The sequence below is a fragment of the Hypanus sabinus genome, chromosome 10 (genome assembly GCF_030144855.1).
Source record: "Hypanus sabinus isolate sHypSab1 chromosome 10, sHypSab1.hap1, whole genome shotgun sequence".
In the NCBI taxonomy this organism is placed as follows: domain Eukaryota; kingdom Metazoa; phylum Chordata; class Chondrichthyes; order Myliobatiformes; family Dasyatidae; genus Hypanus; species Hypanus sabinus.
The window spans coordinates 76,885,277-76,904,256 of NC_082715.1; the positions used below are offsets into that span (position 1 = coordinate 76,885,277).

Genomic DNA, 18,980 nt, shown 5'->3' on the forward strand with positions numbered 1-18,980 from the left:
CTCCCATCCTTGGTCACCCTGGAGCCATGTCTCTGTGTTCCCAACTATATCATATTCATGAATAACTATCTGCACATTCAATTCATCCACCTTGTTACGAATGTTCCTCGTGTTGACACACAAAGCCTTCAGGCTTGTTTTTACAACTCTCTTAGCCCTTACACAATTATGTTGAAAAGTGGCTCTTTTTGCTTTTTGCCCTGGATTTGCCTGCCTGCCACTTTTACTTTTCACCTTATTACTTCTTGCTTCTATCCTCATTTTACACCCCTCTCTGCACTTGTTCCCATCCCCCTGCCACATTAGTTTAAAGCTTCCTGAACAGCAGTAGCAAACGCTCCCCCTAGGACATTGGTTCCAGTCCAGCCCAGGTGCAGACTGTCCTGCTTATACTGGTCCCACCTCCCCCAGAACTGGTTCCAATGCCCCAGAAATTTGAATCCCTCCCCCTTGCACCATTTTTCAAGCCACGTATTCATCTGAAATATCCTCCTATTTCTACTCTGACTAGCATGTGGCACTGGTAGTAATCCAGAGATTATTACCTTTGTGGTCCTACTTTTTAGTTTATCTTCTAACTCCCTAAATTCACCTTGTAGGACCTCATCCCGTTCTTTTACCTATATTGTTGGTACCTATGTGCACCACAACCACTGGCTGTTCACCCTCCCATTCCAGAATGTCCTGCAGCCGCTCAGAGACATCCTTGACCCTTGCACCAGGGAGGCAACATACCATCCTGGAGTCTAGTTTGCGGCTGCAGAAACGCCTATCTATTCCCCTTACAACCGAATCCACTATCACTATAGCTCTCCCACCCCTTTTCCTTCCCTCCTGTGCCGCAGAGCCACCCATTGTGCAATGAACTCAGCTGCTGCTGCCTTCCCCTGATGAGACATCTCCCCCAACAGTATCCAAAACAGTATATCTGTTTAGGAGGGAGATGACCTCAGGGAACTCCTGCAGTACCTGCCTACTGCTACGCTGTCTAGTGGCCACCCCTTCCCTTCCTGCCTGTGTAGCCTTTACCTGCGGTGTGGCCAACTCACTGAACGTGCTATTCATGACTTTCTCAGCAGCGTGGATGCTCCAGTATATATCCAAACGCAGCTCCAAACACTCAATGCGGTCTGCCAGAAGCTGCAGTTGGACACACTTCCTGCACACATAGTCATCAGGGACACCAGAAGTATCCCTGATTTCCCACAAGCTGCAGGATGAACAAACCACGGGGCCGATCTCAGCTGCCATGACCTACCCAATACTTGCCTCAACTTTTGAAACTTTCTCCTTTGAAAGGAACTTACCTGGCCTTACCTCACTTGGAATGAAGCTCAACTTCAGACTCTTCTTGTCGAAACCTCTTGAGTCAAAGCCTTAAATCTCCTCTCCTTCACTGGCTGGCTGGCCCGCCCGCCCGCCCGCTCGCTCGCTCACTCACTCACTGGCCACTTTCCACAGGCCGCTCCACTGAGGTAACCCTCTATTTATTTGTTTGAGTTTTTCCAAACTGCTTGGTCACCTGACCTCGATTGCCCAATCGGCTGCTTTCTGCTGAGTCTGAGCTATTCAAATCTTGATTGACTTGATTGCACAGTCGAACTGCCAAAACTACCAGAATTGCTTGAGTCAAAGGCTCAAATCTCTACTCCTTCACTGGCCGCTTTCTACTTTAATATGTAAATTAAAATTAAAATCCAAAATCAGGAATTGTCAAGTAACTTTAAAAATTTGACATTTGATCTGATTCTATGCACCACATTCATCCTGCCCTGTTGAATATGTTTATTTTGCCTTTCATCTTGCATTTGCCTATGTGCTATTAATGATTGAACTCCCCCTCTTTTAAAATTATGGGTCACTCTTAATTTCTTAAGAGGTGACAACAAGACGACAGTGCACTTAGACATAGTGGCTTTTACAGGGCCAACCAAAGGTATTGTTGTCTTTTAAAAGTATCTTTTATGATCGCAGGACTCTGCTGGATATTAAACCCTTAAAGTACTGGAAGTGTTACCTCATCAGTAAGTTGCTTGCTGGTGGAAAATCTGAAGGAGGTATATTGGTGTGGATCGTGTTGCTGCCTGCATCAGAGAGGCATCGGAGGAGCTGGTGTGCGAAGGCAGTGTGCAGCGTGTGTTCGTCATAGTCGCTTTGCTTGTAATTGCAAGACCCTGTTGGACATTGTTGATATGGAATTCTGCAAGTCTAATACAGTGGTTTATTGGCGACGGGCAGGGTGGTGGTGCAGCTGCATGGCCTTGGTTGTAGCAGAGACTTGGCCTGAAGCCACCACGTCTCCTATTAACAGCCTTTCAGGAGAGTCAGTGTACTCTACCGGTGTGCCGGAGGTGGTGTAGTATGGCATCCACGCTGGAATTGGTGCTCCTCCCCAGTGTACGCTCAGCAGCAAACAAGCTGCATTGTGTTTGATTGCGTACAGCTGCAACATTTGTGGACTTAGGGACTTGGACTTTATATTTTTGTGTGACTGTATTTTACTGCTGTCTTATATGTACTTTATGCTGTGTATGACTATTGGTACTGTGTTTTGCACCTTGGCCCCAGAATAACAGTTTCATTTGGTTATATTCATGTGTAATCATGGTTTAGTTGAATGACAATTAAACTTGAACTTGCTTTAAATGTGAAAACAGGAAAATTGTCAAAGCCCATAAAGCACATATACAACATAGTAAAGCTAAAACTGAAAGTCGTTTGTAGAAAAAGATGGGGATAATCCTTATCGATATAGAATGAAGAGGGAGTTGATGGGTGTCAGATGCTGTCAGACTCAAACTCCACAGAAAATGAATCATGAGGAAAAAAATACAGGAAAAAATTCTTGACTAAGAGGACAGAGTACTTTCCCACAAGCAGTAGGTTTGGCAAAGACCATTTAACTGAAGTGCAAATTTTTTAATAATCTGGAATCATTGATGTTCAGGGTCATGAGTTCTATGACAGGAATTTTCCACCAGAGAAATGAGTGGGATTTATTACAGATATTTTATGGCATGTTGGGATTTGTCTGTGATTGCATTTGCACAGAGATCAAAGCAGTGGGATTAATCTGTATTTCCTCCACAGAGACCTGGGCTGTAGGATTTGTCTGGGATTAACTAAGCAGAGAGCATTGGGCAGAAGGGTGAGTTTGGGATGGCCAGAAGAAAGCATTGGGTAGTGGAATTAGTTTGGGATTGCTTATCTTGAGGGCCAGGCTGTAAGATTAGTATAGGATTGCCGTAACAGACCTTGGGCAGTGGGATCAGCTAGCTTTTACTTTGGCAGAGAACATTGGATAGTGGGATCAATATCACATTGTCCTACATTGCAGTACATAGATGTTAATGCTGTAAAATTTTAATAAAGAAGTTGTTTTTTTTAATAGAAAAACCTAGGGTCTCCTGTTCAAGCCCCAGCAATGTGTCAAAATAGAGTCATCTTTCAATTTCATTCTGACTTCAAAGAAAACATCTAACAGAACAAATCATTTTATCACATACAAATCGGAGTTTGTAGAAATAATTAAATTTTGTCTTGGCTGGCTGTTAACTCTGGATGACAATGCAACATTGATATAAATGTTAGGTTTGCTAAGTAAAGTCTGTTTTAATACATGTACAGTTACAGAAGGATATTCTTGTTAATTTAGCTTTCTACTCTGAGAGGAGCCATTTTGGAAGATGCTGTACCATCCACTGCTCGACATGGGACCGCTCGAGGTTTGCCCATAAAGGAGGTGCTGGAGTATGTGATACCTGAATTGAACATCCAGTGCCTTAGGGTGGCTTCAAGTTCTCCCAAAGTAATGGAACAGCTACTGAAACTTGATGAGCAAGGGGTAAGTTTCTTTACGCTACATATCTATTTAGTATGTGAACACTGAATTACCTTAAATATGATCATTTATATTCAAAGAAGAAATATCCCCATTAAATGCAAGCCAGCGAAACCAACAGATTGGAACTCTGTGACTGAGCACGCAACAAGCAGATGGGAACATTATCAATGTACAATTAGATAATGATAAAACAGTTGGCATGGTGGAAAAGGGAGGTGACTGCAGTAAGCTTTTGAGAATATTGTCAATTAACTGAAAATACAATACTGAACATAAGGCTGATGAGAAACACCAGAAACTTAAATAATTCAGAAGAGAAGACGCTAAATCTGCTTGTAAAATAGTTTTTCTTCCATGTTTTTATTAAATGGTCTCTATAGTCTTCAGCAAAATTTTCCCCACATATGTACCAACAACATTTTGCCACAGTTTAATGGCTATATCTGTTAGGAGCAATTAAAATGTGTGTGTGAGTGTGTTTCATTTTTGAAAAAGAATTTGAAGAACAACTAGCAGCAAAACAATACCTAGAAAAGAAGGAAATAATCGATGAATGATTGCTAAAATTATTTAGTCCAAAAAAGGTTCACAAGGATGAACCTTGGAATGACAAGGTTAATGTATGAGGAACATTTGATGGTTCTGGGCCTGTACTTGCTGGAGTTCAGAAGAGTGGGGGTGGAGCAGTCATTATAAACCCATAGAATATTGAAAGGCCTGGATAGAGTGGACGTGAAGAGGATGTTTCCTGTGGTGGGAGAGCCTAGGACTAGAGGGCACAGCATTGGAATAGAAGGATGTCCTATTAGAACAGAGCTGAGGAGGAATTTCTTTAGCCAGAGGGTGGTGAATCAATGGAATTCATTGCCATGGACAATTGCCATGGGTATATTTAAAGAAGAGGTCAATACAGTCTTGATTAGTCAGGTCATCAAAGGTGACCAAGAGAAGACAGAAGAAGGGGGTTGAGAAAGATAATAAAACAGCCATGATGGAATGGCAGAGCAGAGTTGATGTGGCAAATGGCCTAATTCTGCTTTTACTTTTTGTGGCCTTATGGTCTAAAAATAGCAGGGAAATTCAAAGGAAGCAGAAATGTTTCACAAATTTTCTACTGGAAATGTAGACTTGAAGATAGGGCAGTAGCAGCTTAATTATTTCACAGGTTCACATCTGCTAGGTTTTTGATTCAAATCTAGAGACAGATTTAAATCCTCAAATGGCAGCTGGAGAATTTAAATTCATTTAAGTAAGTAATCTGTAACATAATGCTAAAAGCCAACAGATTATAGCAGAAAGCCATATATGGTGCAGAAATAATTGCACAGACAGAAAACCATACTCAGTCTTGTCTACATATAACTAAGGACCCAATGCAATATAACTGACTCTTAACTGCCTTCTGAAATGGCCCAGAAGACTACTCTGTTGTCCCACATTTCCACATCAAAACAATAAAAATAAAAACAATAAAAAGATGTTGATTGGAAAAAAATAGATTAAGAAGCAACAAAAGTACATCTAAATTGGGGAACTCTGATCTTCACATACATTTGGGATTAATTCCAAAATTGGAAGACCTGTGAAAAGATGAAGGAAACAGTCATTCTCTAAGAATTGTATCTGGCATTCTTGCCCTCCTAAACATGTCCTGAACCACTGAAAAGACAGACTTAGTAGGGATGGTGGGACTGGGAAGAAGGGCATCTCAGCATGGACAACCCAGTACGCTCTTCACTGTTGCTTCTATTCAATAAACATATTTTCATATGCGAACTGATGTGCAGCTTGGTTTTTGTCAGGTATTCTTGGCCCCTGATCTTATTATAAGACCATAATACACTGGAGCAGATTTATGCTATTTGACACACTGAGGCTGCGTCGTGGCTGATTTATTAACCCTCTCAAACCCAGTCTCATGCTTTCTTATGAACTTTGTCGCCCGACTAATCAAGAACCTATTAACCCACTTTAAAGTTGAAAGTAAAATTTATTATCAGGGTGCATACATGTCACCACACACAATTCTGAGATTCTTTTTCTGCAGATGTACAAATCTATAGAACTGTAACTGTAAATGGGATCAATGAATGACAAACTGTTCAAATCCAAATATAAATAAATAAGAATAAATAATGAGTATGTAACAACACGAAATGGAAAGAGCATGATAAAAGAACCCTTAAGTGAGATCTTAGGCTGTGGGAACAGCAGAAGTAGAATGAGTGTAGTCAGCTTCTTTTGTTCAAGAGCCTGATGGTTGAGGAGTAGTAACTGTTCTTGAACCTGGTGGTGTGAAGCATATGTACTTTCTACCTGATGGCCACAGCAAGGAAAGAACATTATGTAAACATACATAATGACTTGGCCTCCACAGCTGACCGTGGCAATGAATTTCACCACCCTCTGGCTAAAGAATTTCCCCCTCATCTCTGTCCTAAATGGACATCCCCTATTCTGAGGCTCTGCCCTTTAGTCCTAGACTCACCCACTATAGGCAACATAGTCTCCATATACACCCTATTGAGACCTTTCAGTATTTAATAGGTTTCACTGAAGTTCCTCTCATTCTTCTAAACTCCAGCGAGTACGAGCCTATAGCTATCAAATACCCCTCATACATTAACTCCTTCATTCCTGGAATCATTCTTATAAACCTCCTTGGGACCTGACACTCTCCAATGCCAGTGCATTTTTTCTTTGATATGGTGCCCAAAATTGTTCACTACCCTCGAATTATGGTCTGACTGTTACATTCTAGCCCTCTCAAAGTGAATGCTATCATTGTATTTTCCGTCCTTACCACTGACTCACTTGTGAGTTAACCTTTAGGGAATGCTGCACAGTGATTTCCAAGTACCTTTGCACCTCGTGATTTTTAAATTTTCTCCGTTTAGAAAATAGTCTACGCCTTTATTACTTCTACCAAAATGCATGATAATACACTTCCCTACACTATGTTCCATGTGCCATTTCTTTGCCTATTCTTCCAATCTTCTGAGTCCTTCTGCTCCTTCAACACTGTCTGCCCCTCCATCTAACCACCTATCTTTGTATCGTCTGCAAACTTGGGCACAAAATGACCAATTCTGATATTCAGATTAGTGACACCTACTACTCACTGGCACCCATCCAGAATAGACCTCTTTGCTTCTATCCATTCTAGTATTCCCATTATAACACAAGCTCTTATCTTGTTATGCAGCACCTTGTCAAAGGCCTTCTGAAAATCCAAGCAAATAACATCCACTGACTCTCCTTTGTCTATCCTGCCTGTTATTTCCTCAAAGAATTCTCACAGATTTCTCTTTAAGGAAGCCATGCTGCCTCCATATAACAATATAACAATCACAGCACGGAAACGGGCCATCTCGGCCCTCCTAGTCTGTGCCGAACTCTTAATCTCACCTAGTCCCACCTACCTGCACTCAGCCCATAACCCTCCACTCCTTTCCTGTCCATATACCTATCCAATTTTACCTTAAATGACACAACTGAACTGGCCTCTACTACTTCTACAGGAAGCTCATTCCACACAGCTATCACTCTCTGAGTAAAGAAATACCCCCTCGTGTTTCCCTTAAACTTCTGCCCCCTAACTCTCAAATCATGTCCTCTCATTTGAATCTCCCCTACTCTCAATGGAAACAGCCTATTCACGTCAACTCTATCTATCCCTCTCAAAATTTTAAATACCTCGATCAAATCCCCCCTCAACCTTCTACGTTCCAATGAATAGAGACCTAACTTGTTCAACCTTTCTCTGTAACTTAAGTGCTGAAGCCCAGGTAACATCCTAGTAAATCGTCTCTGCACTCTCTCTAATTTATTGATATCTTTCCTATAATTCGGTGACCAGAACTGCACACAATATTCTAAATTTGGCCTTACCAATGCCTTGTACAATTTTAACATTATATTCCAACTTCTGTACTCAATGCTTTGATTTATAAAGGCCAGCGTTCCAAAAGCCTTCTTCACCACCCTATCTACATGAGACTCCACCTTCAGGGATCTATGCACTGTTATTCCTAGATCTCTCTGTTCCTCTGCATTCCTCAATGCCCTACCATTTACCCTGTATGTTCTATTTGGATTATTCCTGCCAAAATGTAGAACCTCACACTTCTCAGCATTCAACTCCATCTGCCAACGTTCAGCCCATTCTTCTAACCGGCATAAATCTCCCTGCAAGTTTTGAAAACCCACCTCATTATCCACAACACCTCCTACCTTAGTATCATCAGCATACTTACTAATCCAATTTACCACCCCATCATCCAGATCATTTATGTATATTACAAACAACATTGGGCCCAAAACAGATCCCTGAGGCACCCCGCTAGTCACCGGCCTCCATCCCGATAAACAATTATCCACCACTACTCTCTGGCATCTCCCATCTAGCCACTGTTGAATCCATTTTATTACTCCAGCATTAATACCTAACGACTGAACCTTCTTAACTAACCTTCCATGTGGAACTTTGTCAAAGGCTTTGCTGAAGTCCATATAGACTACATCCACTGCCTTACCCTCGTCAACGTTCCTCGTAACTTCTTCAAAAAATTCAATAAGGTTTGGCAAACATGACCTTCCACGCACAAATCCATGCTGGCTACTTCTAATCAGATCCTGTCTATTCAGATAATTATTAATACTATCTCTAAGAATACTTTCCATTAATTTACCCACCACTGATGTCAAACTGACAGGTCTATAATTGCTAGGCTTACTTCTAGAACCCTTTTTAAACAATGGAACCACATGAGCAATACACCAATCCTCCAGCACAATCCCCGTTTCTAATGACATATTAAAGATCTCCGTCAGAGCTCCTGCTATTTCTACACAAACTTCCCTCAAGGTCCTGGGGAATATCCTGTCAGGACCTGGAGATTTATCCACTTTTAAATTTCTTAAAAGCGCCAGTACTTCCACCTCTTTAATTGTAATAGGTTCCATAACTTCCTTACTTGTTTCCCACACCTTACACAATTCAATATCCTGAAACCTCCAAGTAGCCTGAAACCTCATCCTTTATAATGGACTCCAACATCATCCAAACCACTGAAGTCAGGCTAACTGGCCTTTAATTTCCTTTCTTCTGCTTCCCTCCTTTCTTAAAGAGTGGACTGACATTTGCAATTTTCTAGTCCCCTGGAACCATTCCAGATTCTTGAAAGATCATTAGTAATACCTCCACAATCTCTTCAGCTACCTCTTTCAGAATCCCTGGGTGTAGTCCATTTGGTCCAAGTGACTTATCTACCTTCAAACCTTTCAGCTTCCCAAGCACCTTCTCCTTAGTAAAAACAACTACATCCATGTTTGCTTCCTGACACTCTTGAATTTCTAGCAAACTGCCAGTGTCTTCCACGATGAAGACTGATGCAGAATACTTATTCAGTTTGTCTAGCGATTCTTTGTCCCCCACTACTACCTCTCCAACATCATTTTCCAGTGGTCCAATATCCACTCTCACCTCTCTTTCACTCTTTATATATCTGAAAAAAGCTTTTTTATTCTTGCTTCGAACATGGAAGAAAGATTCCTGTTTTCATCAAGAAGTGAGGCCTTGTTCTTTCAATAGGCTGCTTAAAAAGTTCTTTTACACCTGACATTGGAATGAAAATTCTTCACTGCCGAGAGATGTGCATGGAGCAAGTAAAAATGATTAACTTCTGTCAGGATATCAGTGCGGGAGTAGTTTCCCAGGCCTGACCAACTTCAAGTTTTTTATCAATGACTGTAACTCTGTTGTAACAGCAGAGATGGGGATCTGCAAGTTCCTCTCTAAATGTTACATCATCCTAACATGGAAACTGAGGTTCAAAAAAGGATCTAGTGCTTTCTTGGCATATATGATGAGTAAACTTCTTGGGCTTCTATCAGTGTAGAAGTATTGATTTTAACTGAGATTTCGATGACCCATCTTCATCTGGGATGATGTCTGGGCATGTCAAGTCCAGTGGTATTCGTACCCACATCGTCCATCCCTCCTGATTGGTAGTCCTCATCCAATCAGGTTTCCGCTCTCCCACCTTGTTTACATTTGAATTCCAGATATTACTAAGAGCAAGACCTTCGCCTTTGTTAAAGTTCTTTTCCTCTAGTTTTATTTCAATGGCTTCCTTTACCAGGTGGTGCCAAAAGTAGTTTTGTACTGTTGAAGTCAATCCTATGGTCACTGTGAATGCAATGTTCTGCTACTGCTGGTTCCTTTGGGTAGCGCAAATGGATATACCTCCTGTGCTCCTTGATGCGGGTTTCCACACACATCCCATCTGGCTGATGTACTCTGCTCCGCATTCGCAGGGTATCCTGTAAACACCAGCCAACCTGAGTCCAAGGTCACCTTTGATCTGCATAAGCTGTGATTTGAGTTTCCTTATGGGTTTGTGGATGGTATTAATTTGGCATTTCTTCAGGATCCTAGCTACCCTTCCAGAAACCATATAGGGGAGACCAGTGGTAGTGATGGGTTCCTTCTCATTGTTAGGTTTCCTGGTTTTTCTGTTGGTCCTTATAAGGGCCTATTTGATTTCCTTCACCTTGAAGCCATTCTGTATTAATGTCTTGCGTAATTATCTTATTTCCTCAGGGAGACTCTCCGAGTCCAAAATAGTTTTCACATGGCTAATCGATATTAAAAGAACCAGTCTGCATTGGGAGACATAGTAGTGGCTGTTATTGTTGAGGTACAAGACCGTGTGTTTGGGTTTCCAATAGATAACATGTCCAAGGCTACCGTCTGTTTTCGATCGTATTAGAATGTCCAGGGACAGGAGGCAACCATTCTTTTCCATCTCTATCATAAATTGAATGTTTGGATTTTTACTGTTCAGATGCTCATGGAACTGTTAGAGTCCCTGGAATCCATGAAGCCACACGACAAAGGTGTCATTGATGTATCTGAAGAAGCATTTGGGGCATAAGGGCGATAAACTCAGAGCCCTCTCCTCAAAGTCCTCCATGTAAAAATTAGTAATACCCAGTGACAAGGGCGATCCCATGGCCACTCTGTCCGTTTGTTCATAGCAGTTCCCCTTCTAGAGGGAGTACGTCAATGTAGGGGGATGTTCAGAAAGATTAATGGTACCTTTACCAAACCTTGACCCTAGGACGACCAACTATCCTTAATGGTAACTCTTGTCAACGGGGGACCCCACGTTGAAACTGACCATTATGTCTTCTGGGTTCAGCTGGATGTTGGTTATCTTTGTTACAAAGTCAATCAAATTCGTAATGTGACGCTCATCACCCCCACAAAGGGAAACAGCATGGTTGTTAAACGCTTAGCAAGGTAGTAAGTTGGAGAATCTATCGCACTGATGATAGGCCTCAGGGGTAACACTTCCTGTGTATCTTAGGGAACCCATAAAGTCTTGGTGGTACTGGTACCTGAGTCTGAAATATTCCTCTGAGGATATCAGGACCATTGCATTTCCTTGGTTGGCTGGTAAAATCCTGATGGCTGGATTTCACATTAGTGCCTGGAAGGCCAGTTGCTCTCCTTTTACAATGTTCAGTTTTGGCAAAATGGCCCTTTTGAGGGCTATGCAGACCTCTATCCTTACCTCTTCTTAAATTGCTTGCTCTACTCTGGCAATGTAGTCCCAATAAGGTACAACTCTGGAGACTGGAGTAAAGTTTAGCCCCTTGCGATGACTGATCCAATCGTCTCATCAATGCTTTGCCCAGTGTGATTGATAATATCCTTTCCTGGTCCAGTGGTGGAATGGCTGCACTTTGTTTGGATAGTTTGTTGTTTTTCCTGACTTGCCTTATGGTGTTCCTTTGTGAAACTAATCCACCCATGACATCAGTGGACCAATCACTAGGGCTGACAATTCCAGATGAAGAGATAGTTGTTTGTTCGTGTTGATGTCCTGAGAGAATCTAATGTAATGAATAGGCTCCCTAATCGATGCTTGGCTAGCTTGTCATAAAATGCATTTAGCTGCCGGAGAAACCACATTGGAACGCAACCTCACGAACTTCAGGATGATGTCCTGGCCTTTCAGAAGGAAGGCTAAAGGACAAAGAACCCCCACCTTCTCTTTATGTAATGATTCAAAGCAATGAATATTGTGATCAACTTTCTCCCATAGAGGTATGTGAGAAAGGATCTAGTGCTTTTCTGGCGTATGTGACGAAAAATCTCTTCTTGAGCTTCCAGCTATCCAGAATAGTTGATCCCTTAGTAGTTCAAACGTGCACTGCTCTAAAAAGCCATTGTACTTTGCTGGAAGCCTAATAAGAGTTTATTCATTATTGCAGTTCCTTCATTGTTACTTGGTCTAAATCATGGAATTCCTTAGCATGTGTGTGTGAATATTTTCACAAGGACTGCAGCTCTTTTGAGATTGTTTATTGCCTAGTTATAAAAATGGGCACCACTACATATCCATTTATATGCTGGTCTTTCCTATGGCATTTACACCCATATATCAGTGAACAAGTAATCAATATCAATATCTGATGGTCTAGTTAGTTTATTTTAAAATCATAAATTATTCTTCAAATAGAAAATGCTGGATATATTCAGTAGGAAGAGAAACAGAGCTAACATTTCAGGTTCCAGACCCTTTGTTGGAATTTCAGAGAAGAGGTGTTTGACTTGAAATATTGCCCCATTTCTCTTTCCACAAATGTGGCTTGCCTGTTGAATATTTCCAACATTCTGTGTTATTTACATATTTCTATCATCCACCATTTTTTAAATTTTCATTTATTCTTCTAACCTTGATGACGAATTGGAAGGCAACCTATCTGCACTCAGTGGCCACTTTATTTGAAACCTCCTGTAGCTAATTAAGTAGCCACTGAGTGTATGTTCATGGTCTTCTACCGTTATAACCTATCCACTTTAAGATTTGATGTGTTGGATTTTGCATTCCACTGTTGCAATACATGGTTATTTGAGTTACTGTTGCCTTCCTGTCAGCTTGAACAAGTCTGGCCATTCTGCTGTGACCCCTCTCATTAACAAGTAATTTTCGTTCACAGAACAGCCACTCACTAAATGTTGAATATAGAACATAGTACAGCGCATTACAGGCCCTTCGGCCCACAATGTCGTGCCAACCCTAAAACCCTGCCTCACATATAACCCCCCCACCTTAAATTCCTCCATATACCTGACTAATAGTCTCTTAAACTTCACTTCACAAACTTATCTGCCTCCACCACTGACTCAGGCAGTGCATTCCACGCACCAACCACTCTCTGAGTGAAAAACCTTCCTCTTAATATCCCCCTTGAGCTTCCCTCCCCTTACCTTAAAGCCATGTCCTCTTGTACTGAGCAGTGTTACCCTGGGGAAGAGGCACTCTGTCTATTCCTCTTAATGTCTTGTACACCTCTATCATGTCTCCTCTCATCCTCCTCCTCTCCAAAGAGTAAAACCGTAGCTCCCTTAATCTCTGATCATAATCCATACTCTCTAAACCAGGCAGCATCCTGGTAAATCTCCTCTGTATCCTTTCCAATGCTTCCACATCCTTCCTACAGTGAGGCGACCAGAACTGTACACAGTACTCCAAGTGTGGCCTAACTAGAGTTTTATAGAGCTGCATCATTGCATCGCGTCTCCTAAACTCTATTCCTCGACTTATGAAAGCTAACACCCCATAAGCTTTCTTAACTACCCTATCTACCTGTGAGGCAACTTTCGGGGATCTGTGGACATGTACCCCCAGATCCCTCTGCTCCTCCACACTACCAAGTATCCTGCCATTTACTTTGTACTCTGCCTTGGAGTTTGTCCTTCCAAAGTGTACCACCTCACACTTCTCCGGGTTGAACTCCATCTGCCACTGCTCAGCCCACTTCTGCATCCTATCAATGACTCTGCAATCTTTGACAATCCTCTACACTATCTACAACACCACCAACCTTTGTGTCGTCTGCAAACTTGCCAACCCACCCTTCTACCCCCACATCCAGGTCGTTCGTCAATAAAAATCATGAAAAGTAGAGGTCCCAGAACAGATCCTTGTGGGACACCACCAGTCACAACCCTCCACCATGACCCTCTGCCTTCTGCAAGCAAGCCAATTCTGAATCCACCTGGCCAAACTTCCCTGGATCCCATGCCTTCTGACTTTCTGAGTAAGCCTACCATGTGGAACCTTGTCAAACGCCTTACTAAAATCTATGTAGATCACATCCACTGCTCTACCCTCATCTATATGCCTGGTCACCTCCTCAAAGAACTCTATCAGGCTTGTTAGACACGATCTTCCCTTCACAAAGCCATGCTGACTGTCCCTGATCAGACCATGATTCTCTAAATGCCCATAGATCCTACCTCTAAGAATCCTTTCCAACAGCTTTCCCACCACAGTCGTAAGGCTCACTGGTCTATAATTACCTGGACTATCCCTACTACCTTTTTTGAACAAGGGGACAACATTCGCCTCCCTCCAATCCTCTGGTACCATTCCTGTGGACAACGAGGACATAAAGATCCTAGCCAGAGGCTCAGCAATCTCTTCCCTCACCTCATGGAGCAGCCTGGGGAATATTCCATCAGGCCACGGGGACTTATTCGTCCTAATGTATTTTAATAACTCCAACACCTCCCCTCCCTTAATATCAACATGCTCCAGAACATCAACCTCACTCGTATTGTCCTCACCATCATCAAGTTCCCTCTCATTGGTGAATACCGAAGAAAAGTATTAATTGAGGAACTCACTCACTTCCATAACCTCCAGGTACATCTTCCCACTTTTATCTCTAATCGGCCCTACCTTCACTCTTGTCATCCTTTTGTTCTTCACATAATTGTACAATGCCTTGGGGTTTTCCTTTACCTACTCGCCAAGGCCTTCTCATGCCCCTTTCTTGCTCTTCTCAGCCCCTTCTTAATCTCCTTTCTTGCTACCATATATTCCTCAATAGCCCCATCTGATCCTTTCTTCCTAAACCTTTCTTCCACCTGACTAGATTTTCCACTTCACTTGTCACCCATGGTTCCTTCATCCTACCATTCTTTATCTTCCTCACCAGGACAAATTTATCCCTAACATCCTGCAAAAATCCTTAAACATCGACCATGTGTCCATAGTACATTTCCCTGCAAAAACATCATCCCAATTCACACCCGCAAGTTCTAGCCTTATAGCCTCATAATTTGCCCTTCCCCAAGTAAAAATGTTCCTGTCTTCTCTGATTCTATCCTTTTCCATGATAATGCTAAGGGCCAGGGAGCGGTGATCACTGTCCTCCAGATGCTCACCCACTGACAGATCTGTGACCTGACCCAGTTCGTTACCTGATACTAGATCTAGTATGGCATTCCCCCTAGTCGACCTGTCAGCATACTGTGACAGGAATCCATCCTGAACACACTTAACAAACTCTGCCCTATCTAAACCCTTAGAACTAAACAAGCGCCAATCAATATTGAGGATGTTAAAGTCACCCATGATAACAACCCTGTTATTTTTGCACCTTTCCAAAATCTGCCTCCCAATCTGCTCCTTGGTATCTCTGCTGCTACCAGGGGGCCGATAGAATATCCCCAGTAGAGTAACTGCTTCCTTCCTGTTCCTGACTTCCACCCATACTGACTCAAAAGAGAATCCTGCTACATTACCCACCCTTTCCGCAGCTGTAATAGTATCCCTGACTAGTAATGCCATCCCTCCTCCCCTCCACCCCCCCCCATCCCGTTTAAAGCACTGAAATCCAGGAATATCGAGAATCCATTCCTGCCCTGGTGCCAGCCAAGTCTCCGTAATGGCCACTACATCATAATTCCATGTATGTATCCAAGCTCTCAGTTCATCACCTTTGTTCCTGATGCTTCTTGCATTGAAATACACACACTTTAGCCCTTCTTCATCAAAGCTTCTCTATATGTTACATCTGGCTTTACTCCATGCACTTCCTTCGAGATATTGCTCCCCTTCGAGTTCAGGTGCAACCCATCCAATCTGTACAGGTCCCACCTTCCCCAGAAGAGATCCCAATGATCCAAAAATCTAAAGCCCTGTGCCCTGCACCAACTCCTCAGCCATGCATTCAACTGCCATCTCCTCCAATTCTTACCATCACTATCACGTAGCACTGGCAGCAATCCTGAGAACACCACCCTTGAGGTCCTGTTCTTCAGCCTTTTTCCTAGTTCCCGAAACTCACACTGCAGGACCTTATCCCTCTTCCTGCCTATGTCGTTGGTACCAACATGTATCATGACTTCTGGTTGCTTTCCTTCTCGTAACAGGATGTCATGCACCCAGTCAGAGACATCCCGGACCCTGGCACCCAGGAGGCAACAAGCCATGCGGGTGTCCTTCTCACGTCCATAAAATCTCCTGTCTGCTCCCGACTATAGAGTCTCCAATGACGACAGCTCTCCTCTTCTCCGTCCCATCCTTCTGCACTACAGGGTCAGACTCAGTGCCAGAGGCCCTGCCACCGTGGCTCACACCTGGTGGGTCATCCTCGCCAACAGTATCAAGGACTGTGAACTTATTATTCAGGGGAATGGCTACAGGGGTGCTGTGCACTACCTGTCTACTCTCCTTTGCATTCCCCCCTCGGACTGTCACCCACCGACCTGCCTCCGGCAGCCTAGGTGTGACTACCTCCCTGTAGCTCTCATCTATGTCTGCCTCATTCTCCCTTATGAGTCGAAGGTCATCCAGCTGCTGCTCCAGATTCCTCACACGGTCTTCCAGATCACCCAGCCGCAAGCATTTCTGGTAGATGTGACTCTGCGGGAGAGGGGAGTTCCCCCAAGACTGCCACATCTCACAGGAGAGGCACATCACCGTCTCAGGAGGCATTGCAAAGACTAACTGGGAACAAACTCATCCTTCGCCTCTTCTCGTCGAAGCCTCTCGAGTCAAAGCCTCAAATCTCCACTCCTTCACTGGCTCACTCACTCACTGGCCACTTTCCACAGTCTTTTGATGTCTTTTGTTTTTTGCACCATTCTCCATAACTTCCAGAGACTGTTTTGTGTGAAAATGCCAGGAGATCAGCAGTTTCTGAGATACTCAAACCATCCCATCTGGCATCAGCAATCATTCCATGGTCAAAGTCACTTAGATCACATTTCTCCCCCTTTCTGATATTTGGTCTGAACAACTTAACCTCTTCACCATATGCACATGCTTTTATGCATTGAGTTGCTGCCAAATGATGGCTGATTAGATATCTGCACTAGTGAGCAGATGTACTGGCTTACCTGATAAAGTAGCCACTGCGTGTATATGGCCAGAGCAAGTTTAAGAGGAAAATCTGCACTTAAAAGTGTAACTGTAATATAGACATTAGGTAACGTGGATAGTTTGGCCTTTTTCCAGAGCAAAACTAGAAGCACAGGTTTCACATAAGAGAAAGATGTATAGGGACCTACAGTAAGAGGCAAATTTTTCCCTCTCTGAGGGTTGAGAAGGTATGGTATGAGCTACTAGCTGTAATTGTAGAGGATGGTATAATTATAATCTTAAAAAGACACTTGGGCAGGTACATGGATAGAAAAGTTTTAGAGAGAAATGAGTGAAATGCAGGCAGATGGGACTTGTTCAGGAAGCTACTTAAGATGGTGTAGACACGTTGGACTGAAGGACATGATTCCTTATGACTCTAATGGGTACACAAGTTTATTCAGTACAAGCTAGGGGTAGATTCATTTTTACATTACATATAGCACATGCAGCATCCCTTCTTTAATTTGGTGGTCTGATATTGTGTAAATATGATGAAAAAACTGGAATAAGCCACCACTCAAAGGGCCAGTCTTTGCTTTCACAGCTGGATAACAAAACTGTCTTAGCACGTTGTCAGTTTTTATCAGCACTTCCATGTCGTGACTTGCTCTGCCACACATCATGGCGATATTTGTCTGAGAAGACCCAGCTTTGGCACTGGGTACTTGTCAGTTAAGTTGCTTATGACTTTGTCCTCAAGTTCTCCATGAATAGATAGGAAATGGAAACATAATCAAAACATCAGTGTAAGTTCCCTGCTGACTGAATTAAAGCCCATATTAAAATTCTGTTATTCGGTGCATTTATAATCTGTAATACCAGAAATTATAAAATTGCTCCTTATTTATTAATATAAGCTTTGCTCTAAATTTTCTTCCATATCGTTTGGATGCTCTGGATATAGTGGACCAAAATTTATTGCCTACACCCATGAACATGTGATTTTATTAACTTTGGTACTAAATGTGAGTTTGACTTTTTTTTTTGATCTGCCAATGTTGATGTGCTATCCAAAGACAAAGGCCATAAGATATAGGAGCAGAATTGGGCCATTTGGCCCATTGAGTCTGTCCCACTATTTGTCATGGCTGATCCAATTTTCCACTCAGCCCCAATTTCCTGCCTTCTCCCCAAATCCCTTCATGTTCTGACAAATCAAGAATCTATCAATCTCTGCCTTAAGTATAAATGATGACTTAATCTGCACAGTAGCCTGTGAAAAATAATTCTGCAGATTCACCACTGTCAAATTCCTTCTTATTTCAGTTCTAAAATATCACCTCTCTATTCTGAAGCTATGTCTTCTGGTCTTATACAAGACCTACACAAAACCACATAGTTACATATAGTTATAGTTAACATATAGTTTCAACAGTGCAGACCATACCATAATTGATAAAAGACTAACTGACAAAGACCACATAATTATAACACATAGTTTCAACAGTGCAAAGCAATTCCGTAATCTGATAAAGAGCAGTCCATGCACGGTTTAAAAGAAAGTCTCAAAGTCCCGGCAGCCCATCATCTCACCCAGACGGTAGAAGGAAGAAAAACTCTTCCTGCCATGAACCTCCAGCGCCGCAGCTTGCCGATACAGCACTTTGGGAGCCCTGACCACAGCCAACTCCGAGTCCGTCCGAAAACTTCGAGCCTCCGACCAGCCCTCTGACACTGAGCACCGAGCACCATCTCTGCCGAGTGCTTCGACCCCGGCACCGGCCGCCAAGCATCAGGCAAAGCCGAGGATTCGGGGCCTTCCTCTATCCACTCTATCAAGGCCTTTCACCAGTCCATAAGTTTCAATGAGTTCAGCTCTCATTCTTCTGAATTCCAGTGAATATAGGCCCATAAATATCATACACTCTTCATATGACAAGCCTTTCAATCCTGGAATCATTTTC

The 18,980-nt window shown here is 42.7% G+C and overlaps 1 protein-coding gene across 4 annotated transcripts in view; it reads left to right on the forward strand.

Moving 5' to 3' along the window:
* Positions 1-18,980, forward strand: part of LOC132400777 (signal-induced proliferation-associated 1-like protein 2) — a 503,978-nt gene that overhangs the window by 213,505 nt on the left and 271,493 nt on the right. For all 4 annotated transcript variants that reach the window (XM_059982129.1, XM_059982126.1, XM_059982128.1 and 1 more), the window contains one exon: positions 3,656-3,844. In XM_059982129.1, the coding sequence (XP_059838112.1) occupies positions 3,656-3,844 (189 nt within the window). The remainder of the gene's footprint in view (positions 1-3,655; positions 3,845-18,980) is intronic.